At 35.8% G+C, this 9,991-nt stretch overlaps 1 protein-coding gene and 1 long non-coding RNA gene across 4 annotated transcripts in view; one reads left to right on the top strand and one right to left on the bottom strand.

Annotated features, from left to right (window-relative positions):
• LOC119641701 overlaps window positions 1-9,991 on the bottom strand; it is a 219,114-nt gene that overhangs the window by 40,567 nt on the left and 168,556 nt on the right. Inside the window, exon 4 of the long non-coding RNA XR_005247876.1 lies at window positions 7,312-7,509. This is a non-coding gene — a long non-coding RNA (uncharacterized LOC119641701). The remainder of the gene's footprint in view (window positions 1-7,311; window positions 7,510-9,991) is intronic.
• The window catches only part of LOC119641699 (homeotic protein ultrabithorax), a 183,409-nt gene continuing 173,426 nt past the window's right edge, over window positions 9-9,991 (top strand). For 2 of the 3 annotated variants that reach the window (XM_038040491.1, XM_038040490.1), the window contains exon 1: window positions 9-891. In XM_038040491.1, coding sequence (XP_037896419.1) covers window positions 177-891 — 715 coding nt within the window. In that variant the 5' untranslated portion in view covers window positions 9-176. Of the gene's footprint in view, window positions 907-9,991 lie in introns of all 3 variants that reach the window. The other variant, XM_038040489.1, reaches the window with a different exon arrangement.

Raw genomic sequence — 9,991 nt, 5'->3', positions numbered from 1 at the left:
ATATATATATATATATATATAAATGGATTAAGTAATTTATCCCATGTATTGATGTGAAGTGAAATTTCCTAACGTCCCGTGTTGTTATAAACAGTGCCCGCGTTCTACACTACGCCGTTTTTTTTATTCTTGCAAAAGTTAATTGAAAAACCGCCAAAATTCTTACCGCAGCTAATATGAATTCGTATTTCGAACCGGCTTCCGGCTTTTACGGCCATCCGCATCAAGCCACGGGCATGGCTATGGGTTCAGGCGGGCATCACGATCAGTCGGCCACCGCCGCTGCAGCGGCCTATAGGGGATTTCCCTTATCGCTGGGCATGTCGCCGTATGCTAATCACCACCTACAACGCTCCACTCAAGATTCACCGTATGACGCTAGCATTACGGCTGCCTGCAATAAAATCTACGCAGATGGCGGTGCTTATAAGCAAGATTGTCTTAATATTAAAGCTGATTCTGTTAATGGTTACAAAGACATTTGGAACACGAGCTCAAATGGAGGAGCTGGCGGTGGCGGCGGCACTGGTGGCGGCGGCGGAGGTTCGGGTGGTTCGGCGAATGGTTCAAATAATGCCGCCAATGGCGGTCAAAATAACACAGCTGGCGGTATGCCCGTAAGGCCTTCGGCCTGTACACCAGATTCGCGGGTAGGCGGTTATTTAGATACTTCCGGCGGTAGCCCAGTGAGTCATCGCGGTGGCAGTGCTGGCGGTGCCGGAGCTGGTGTTGCTCAAAGCGGTAATGTCGGAGTTGGAGCGGCCGCAGGCGGTGCGGCCACAGCATGGAACGCGAATTGCACAATATCGGGAGCCGCAGCTCAAACGGCAGCCGCCAGCAGTTTACATCAGGCCAGTAATCATACATTCTACCCCTGGATGGCTATCGCAGGTGAGTCGAAATATGGTAAATATTAACTTTTTCTAAGTAAAGATCCGATTTTACACGCTTTTACAAGGAACGAGTAAAAATTGCAATCAATAACGAAAAACTTTGATTTACATAAGAGTTTTGATTATGGAAATGAGTTGGGCTCCAACTTGATGGTTAGATGGACAGATTAGATAGTAAGCAATTTTTAGCAAAACTATGCTTTTTGATGTTTTGTGTGAAGCAGAAAAAAAATTCCTAATAGAGTTAGTTACCAAGAAAATAAGTGAAGATTAATTTATTTGAGTATTTATTGAAGTATTTATGCAAAAAACTTCTTCCAAATTCTGACGAGTATGCAAGTAAGAAACCTTAAGGGACTTTGAGTTGTATTTTCTCACTTTATAGGATAGAATGCAGTAGCTCTTCTCAATTATATATTTGTGTCCAGCAGAGCTCTATATTATTTATTTTTTTCTAAAGCGACGCTCAATTTTAGGGGTCGGATGCCATTCAGTCTAAACAGCGACCTATGTACTTTAAAAAGAAACACTTGCAGCAGATTAACAGTTACGTAGCCAAATAGAGAATGCTTAGAAAGCCTTATTAGAATATTATGGCGAGACGGTAGCGTCATGCTAAACAAATGTCGAATACAGTCAGTGCCTTTAACGGATCAAGAAAATCAACATTCTGTGCCGCATTTGAAGTTATTGTCTGAGGTAGCTTAGAGCACCAGCTTACAGGGTATCATGGGAAACTTTGCCATCTCCAATTAGAAAACGTCTTCCGTGGGCGAATTCGAAGAAGCTTAACAGCAACATAGAAATGAACTCCAACCCAAATGATGATAAAATTAATTAAAACAATTAATCTCCCTGCTACAAAGGCAATCGAACGACTTCTTTTTTTTGCATGTAAATGCGTTTCTTAACTTTCCTAATAAAGACTATTCTCGTTACCTTCAAATTGAACATTTTTCCAAGTGGGCATAAAATCTGAGTCTTCGATTGGACTAGTTAGGTTCTTAGGGAAGAAATGTTTTCCAATATCTTTGAAGAAACATTTTTCAACAACTCAAGCATGTTTTCATTCATGCATGAAAATGACAATTTTCTCATCTCAAAGAAGACAGAAGACGTCAGTCTAAAGAATTTTTGTGAAATTTTGGAAACGACTTTCTTCTTGTCTGCTTTAAAGAAGATATTATGTGTCTGCGTAGAGTACTTCTTAATGGTGAGAGAGTCGAAAGGGTCACTTTCACGGGTCATGAGAATGATTCTTCCCATAGCGAATATTCTTTTGATAGTGAAGTATGACGTAAAAATTGACGATTCAATTGAATGAATAATTTCAATAAAAGTAAACTATTAACCACTCTTCTCGTATAAACATATATTTGTTTGTAATTGGTCCAACTATCTGTGACATATACGTTCATCGGCCTTTCTTCTAGAGAAAAAAGTTTCATCTACACATCGTAGCGTATGAGTTATATATTATGAATGCAGAAAGGGACTTGTCTCAAGCAAACGATTCTGAGTAGATTTGGCGAAGACATTGATAGAGCTCAGCAAATTTTTACACATATAATCCAGAAGAAGAAGGTATGCAAAATTCTAAAAACTTCTTCGTTGACATTTTACAAAAGTAATATCTTCAAGACCGAGAAATGTTTATAAGAAATTTTCTACCCTATCTGAGTCCCTTTTTTCTAACGAGAGCACGGCTTAGCTTCAAATTTCAAACTATGAAATATGTGACAGAGAGACGGTTAGAATTTGGGAAGAATTTTCTTAACTACTCCTACTTACCTGCCGAAAGCGTAAGCAATCCGTAAGGTCTCAAGATAACTTTGTTTTACAAGCGAAACGGTGAAAAGACAAAACATTTCTAAGCGCCGTCGGTCGAAAAACTTCCAATATTTTGAATGTGAAAAAAAAGCACTCAGATAGAAAATGGAGTAAACCTTCTTACGAAAGTAGAAGTAAGCTAACGGCAAAAAAAAGAAACTCTTCTATCTCTCTCGAATGATGTTTAAGTTAAAAGTAAGTGGAAATTAAATTAAAACTCAAAAGAAAAAAAAAAAAAAAAAAAATAGAAAATCGCGCTAAAGCATAACAGATTTATGTCATAATTTGTCGCTCTGGGTGGCTGGAGTAGCGACAACAAAAGAACCGAACAAAAAATATAGAATAAATAGAACAAAAACTACTATAGTAAAAAAAAAAAATAAAAATAAATAAAACTATTACATATGAGTATCAACAACACTTTGTAATGAACACCACAGTTACACGCGTGAACAACACGGTAACTAAGTGAAAATAGTGAAAACAATCCTTTTTTTTCGGTTTTTTTTTGTATATGCCCTTCTACCACAACAGCATAAGAGTGAATGTAGTGACGCAAAATCTACTCTATTGTCGGTAGAACACTAAGTTTGCTAAGGATGTAAGCAGGCATTAGGCAAAAAACCGATCGCTGTAAGCAAACATTCTATAACTGTAAGCATAAAAAAGAAAGTACAGAAAATATTATGGGACACTGAACCTTTTCGTCCGTTTTAGGCAAAAATAACTCCAATAACTCCAATAACTCCATTAATATTTTATTACTTCTTAATTAATCTTAGGTTCAACTAGCTCTGGTATTCGAAATTCGTTTTAAGCCAACTTCTCTTTTACACTGCTTTGTTTTTGCGTCATCACCATCACCATCGTCATCACAGAGCTCATAAACCATTTAACTGCAAACTGTGTTTCTTGCTGACACTACTTGCATTGCTTTACTTGCTTGCTGCTGGTTTTAAGTACAAGTTTTAGTTTAGTGCTTGACTTTGGTTTTTTGTTTTTTTTTCCTTTGCTTTTTCTCTCTTTGTTCTTATTTTTGTCTTTAAGGTCTTCACTCATAAAAGGTAGCCACCACCACCACCACCACCACCACGGCATGAACTGATTACTTTTGCTGTGCTGTGCTACTGTTAACTCTTTCACAAAACACTATTATATAATTATTAGAACGGCAGCAACTTAAACAATTGTCGCTTAATTCAACCAGCACGAGGTTGACTACAGTTATGCAGTACGTAGAAGACAAAAAGGATGCTTAGATACAAAACCCTTTGCAGTTCCTTAAGTTTCTAATATTTATGCCACAATACATGGGTTTATTATTAAAGCGTTAACATGCGCATAACATTAATGAATTTCTGGCTTTTTTCTTTTTCTTGCATATAAAATTAAACCTTTAGTTAAAGTCTCGCTTGACCGAGTAAATATACGTGTAGATTACCTTTTCTTCTACGGCCAAAATATATCCTTCGAATGTGTGCTTGCAACGCAAGAACCCTGAAAATTATGTATGTTTTAGAATAACGATATTTCGCTACTCTCGATGCCTACATCTTAAATTCGGTTTCCACTATTCTTCGATAAGTTTTTCTTAAAAATAATTCAATCGAGTTTTAATGACAATGCAAGCAGATTAGTTGGTCGGTTCAAACCCGAAACGCTTGTATCGCTTAAATGAATCTTCATTTCGTACTTCCATGCTAGTTGTGTAGCGGCATGGCAAGATCCCCTCTCATTTCTTGATATGTCGCAAATTGAAATTGCAGCCATCACCTGGTAACTAAGGATGACATATAGTTTACAACATGATTCAGAGGAGAAAGTCGAAGATTGTTATTAGTTTTCGTCGAAGTGACAAAGTTCTTCTTTTTACACAAACCTTGACGACGGTCAAGGATCACGACAAAATTGTTTTGGCATAACACAAGAGTGCAAATGTAATTGAAAACATCTTGTCAAACAACAAGAATTTGATAAAAAGTATGGTAAGATGACTCAGAGGAAATTTGTTGTAACTTGAAATTTTTTTTTTTTTTCAATGCATATGATCCAATCACTTCGGGTGTCGCGTAACACGGTGACGTTCAAAAAGAAGTTAGCCAAAGGAAAAAGATGAGGAGATGGCGGCCACAGGCTAACGGGTGTGCTCTCATTCATTAAGTGCTATCTATGCGTTTACCAGCTGAGTACTCACTAAAGCTGCGACCAAAGCGAACTCTATCGCACTTGAGACTTGACTTAAGCCGACTTATTTAATATGGTGTTAGAAGTTCACTAGCGACTTACATATTGTCATAAAAGTCCAAAACCAGGGCATGTCCTATGCAGAGATCAGTTTCCTATCTGCAGTTTATTAACGAAATTACTGTCGTCTTAACCAGTTAAACTTTTCTTAAGAGAAAAGTATTTTTTTTAAGAGAAAAGTATTTGAAAACACAAAAGTCACTTTTTTACTTTATATGTATTTAAGTGACATCAAAGTTCCGCAGTAGGGTAATATGAGCCAAACATGCGATTTTCAACTGAGAAAAATAAGTTCAATGTCAATTATTTAGATGTTGTGCGGAATTTCTGCAAACTGAAACTTGAGACGATCAAATTTTATGGCGTGTATGTGAGAAATCCACCGGAGAATTTCAGAGAGGTAGTGACTTCTTTTTCTTGAACTCACTTCATAACCTGCTGGCCACTAACTAAGTTCCCACCAACCGCGATAACTATTACAAGATTGAAAGTCGGGGCTTGAGACGTTCCTTGAGATTATAAATCTACAATGAGTAGCAGAATCGCGGCTACCAGCTAGTTAGTGTTTGTGGATCCAAGTCTCAGCGCGGTAGAGTTTATCCTGACTGAAAGAGTTCTCAGTGGCTAAAGGCATACCGCTTACCACCAGTTGTGGCGACCACTTTCCCATTTCTTCCTCTCTTCTAACTTCTTTCTTATCATTACCCCTTGTTGCACGAATAGAGGATATACCCTGAGTGATTGATTATATTAAGAAATAAAAATAAATTGAAATGATCTTAGCCGTCTGCGAAGAGGATTCCAAAAGAGTAGAAGAGTGTTTACATAAAAATACAATAGACAAACAAGATACCTAAACACTGGTTGGATACCGTTGATTAATTATATAAAAGTTGAGCCCAAATTTTTTTAGTTATTTGTTGCCCACCTATGTGCTATGTTTGCGATTGTTTCCTAAAATATTCTCACATATATTTGTTTTAGATTTTAAACTGAACTTTACCTATATTTTCAAAGCTTAATTTTTTTAAATTATTTTGCTTTTTTATGAAACAAATGTGGAGAGCGTGGCGTCACTTCGATTTTAAAATTTGATTTGAAAAGTTTAGGAAATATACTCTAAACCTTGGATTTCCTGCTCTCAATTTTTCAATAAGTTTGTTAAAGGCACTGCGGTCGGACGGACACACCTTCAAGATATATGACACAATAATCGGTTCTTTACGCTACTAACGAATTACCAAAGTTAATCCGCATTCTTGCGCGTACCGAGTGAAAAGAAAGTCCGTTGAATTTTCAGATAAGCGCTATGACTTGTAAATAATTTACTCTATAACTATAATATCGTGTGTATCAAGTATATGTATGAGCAGCAACTCCGACCAAACAAAAAAAAAAAGAAAAGAAAAAAAAACAGAAAAAGTATTCTTAAATTATCAAATTCTATAAATGTATAATTTACGTATAGTGAGTTCTGACCGTAAGGTCATCGCTCGAGTTGATAATTTCAGTGTAGCCGATATGTTTTCACTATTTTTGAAATGTTTGACGCACTTCAATGGAATATTTTGAACTTTTCTAAAGAAAATAAATTGAATTTGTTATACGAAAAAAAAGAAAAGTAATCTTCAGTTATTGTTATTGTTATTGTTCCAGTAAATGAAACGGTATTTTTGTTCTCAAAATAAATTACAGAAAACATGTCGCTGTCATCGGCAATTCACACATTGTTGTTGCTTGCGCAGCAAAAATTTATGTAGGTTCACTACTCAATTTATAAAGCACGTCTGTTGACCACCCACGTAAAATATGTCCGACGCTTGACATGCTGGGGATGCGTTACGGCTTATTAAAAAGCTACTCATAATTTTCTTTCTTAACGCTCGTACACATACACCACAACCACTACCACAAACCGATCACTCTGTCTTTTTTTTCGCATACAAAAAAAGCAAAAAAAAATATTACTTTATACGTAAACGGTGCACAAAAATATTTAGCCAAAGGCCAAAAGAATGCAAGCGAGGTCTTTAAACCTTTTTCATATGCGTATGCATATAAGCATTAGTAGAGTAACTGATATTGATAACAAACGAAATGGAAAATAATGTTTGCATATGAATAACAAAAACAAGGAAACAGAAAAAGGAAAACGAAAAGTTATATAATTTTATTGCTGCTTATTAGCAAAAGGAACAACTGTTACTGTTAAGCTCACTCTGCATACTCTAGTTCTAGCGATTCTTTAGGACATCATTTCAAATGTCATAAAAATCATTATATACATATTTATATATATATATATATATGTGCGTAGAAGAGAAACCTTTAAGAAAACACTTACCCTGCTTTTTGGTTAACACACGTTAAAACAATGATAATAGTGATGATGATGATGGTGATGATGATGATACTGATGACGATGATGGCTGTGTAATGCGAAAGAAAAATTTGCCATCTTCGCATTGATGATGATAAGCAGTGTATAAGAATTTTCAATCATTCTACTTGCTTCCATCCAGCCTCCATCAGTCGCCGCCGCCTAGTTGTGTGGAAAGAAAAATAATCAGAATTATAATTATATAGTGATGGGCAATAAAACAAGTTTTTTAGCCATAAATAAAACATTGTAAAACAGATTTTTGTTGTTTTTTGTTGTTATTTTCGTTAGCTTTTATCACAAAAATCTCGGCCAACGATAAACAATGACGCAAAGAGATCCCGTACTCAGAATCGCTGAACTGAAAGGTAATCAATAGTATAGAAATTTCAAGAAAGTACGTGCGCGCGTGTGCACATGAACTCATAAACTCATAAACTCGTATATTCGCGCTATGTGACCCAACCTTAATAAGGCAATAAATACATTTAAATTTTTTTTTATATTTTATTTTTTTTCTTTTTTCCTTAGTTGCATAGAGTGACATTATTCGGTTTTCCAATTGGTTTCTTTTTTTTTTTTTTTTGTCTTTGGGTAAAGCCTACCTGATCTGTCGCCTTTAGTGTCGTAAGTCTTATGACTGATATGAATCAATATTCTACCTGTTATCTCATATTTTATATGTCATAATAGATAATTGGCTGGTATAACGCTAGATGGCGTTTCCTTTCTTCCGCAGTTTCTTAATGGATTTTTTTTAAGGGAGATTCCTTATCTTATTGCATATCAATGATCGTAAATTCAGCAGTTAAGTCAACCCTTATTATCATTATTCACCACTTCAATATGAATAATGTTTAAACCAAATACTACTGGAATAAAACTGAGGACATATGATGAATTTACTTTAAATTGAAATTCGTTACCTCTTTTCATCGGAAGGTATACTAAATTTGTTATTCGGCATATACACTGCACCCTCCTATAACACGGGTTCATTTACGACAGAAAAGTGTTAAAGCGGTAAAATTGTGATTATGTAATGCGGTAAAAGAGTGAAGCAAATATTGAGTTTTTATCGCGCTTTTGCTTCAATGTATGCAAGGATTAAGTCCATAAAAGAAAAGATGGAAAATACGCTTTCATAAGTCTTTCTACACAGCTTTTGAAAAAAAAAGCGTCAATTCTTCGGCGACTAAGGATCTTAATCCTGATATTTTCAATATAACAAGCAAGTTAATTCCTTTGGTCTCACCTAAACGCTTGACCCAAGTGACTCGTATAATACGCATTCTTAGAACGCGTACTCATAAGGCATGGAACGTATCTACTGTGTTATAAGGGGCTTTAGTGCAATTTTATTCTTATTATTTCTGGTTAAATTATGCAAGTTCCTTCCATTTGCATAACTTTACCAAAACAAAAGCAATCTCTTTTAGAAAATAATTAATGAAAACGATTACCCCCCACATTGGATACATGTTAGTTTACAATTTTATATAAGCGGCACAATTGAGAACTATCTTGGGCATTAAAATGCAATCACCTTAAGAGATGGAAGAACCCAAGAGGAAATTGAAAGAAAATAAAATCGTTCATTCCACTGACAACCTTTAAAAATGCACCGCAGAGGACCCAGTGAGTTTTCGCCGAAACTCATTTAGCTTCATACGCTTTGAAGGGATTTAATTTCAAAAGTGTCGTTAATTATGTTCAGCCCTTTAGTCCTTAGATAGTGAAAGCACACAGCAACCTAAGGAAACTGGACAGTTTCAATATCCTCTTCGATACATACTCCCATAGATATACGAGGTGTGCTCAGAAAATATTTTAATTTATTCATGTTGTCCCCTTCAAAGTGATTGCCCTTAGGTATGATTCACTTGTGCTAGGGCTTTTCCCTATCCTCGAAGTACTTTCACTTTATGACTATCAAAAACAAACTAAAAATGCAAAGTAGCTGATAATGTGCACATATTCTGGAGCCAAGTGTACCAACATAGCAAAAAAAAAATTTGAAGGTCGAATGTTCGGAGTTCACGAAATTTGAAAAGTCACTTCTTTTTGCGAACCCGCCTCATATATTTATTCTCAAAGCGATATTGATTAACGCGTTAAAACATTGAAAGGTCAGAACAAATACAGAGATTTTTAGTTACCTAAGATGGTAGAATACTAGCTGTCAACTTTAGCACTCTTAATAATATCGATTAATAATTCTCGGGAGCAGTTAAGAAGCAGAACTTTTTTCTTCCAAAATTTGCGTTTTTTCAGCAGCTTTTTCTCCTACAAGCGCCATGAAAGCAGTCAGACACTCCGCTCACATTTCATAGATGGATTACATTAGCTTGCAACTGGACTGTTTTAACTGTTTGTCCGAAGTCTTTTCAAGTCAATGCTGGCAATGTTTTCCAAAAAAAAAAAAGAAAAAAAAAACTCTTAACACATTTTTCACTAAAGAACGGTAACTCGTAAATAAATGAATGAAATGACATGACTTTTTTATATTTGCCTAAAGTGCCGGATCTTCTTTTACGGATTAGCACTTTCTGAGGCTAATGTCGATATTTGTTTGGAGACGAAATCTACGCCCCGGTAGTTATTGTGACCAATAAGTCATGTCTTCTTCTTCGAATCTGTTCTT

The sequence above is a fragment of the Glossina fuscipes genome, unplaced genomic scaffold (genome assembly GCF_014805625.2).
Source record: "Glossina fuscipes isolate IAEA_lab_2018 unplaced genomic scaffold, Yale_Gfus_2 174, whole genome shotgun sequence".
In the NCBI taxonomy this organism is placed as follows: domain Eukaryota; kingdom Metazoa; phylum Arthropoda; class Insecta; order Diptera; family Glossinidae; genus Glossina; species Glossina fuscipes.
This window is presented reverse-complemented; position numbering and strand designations above follow the sequence as displayed.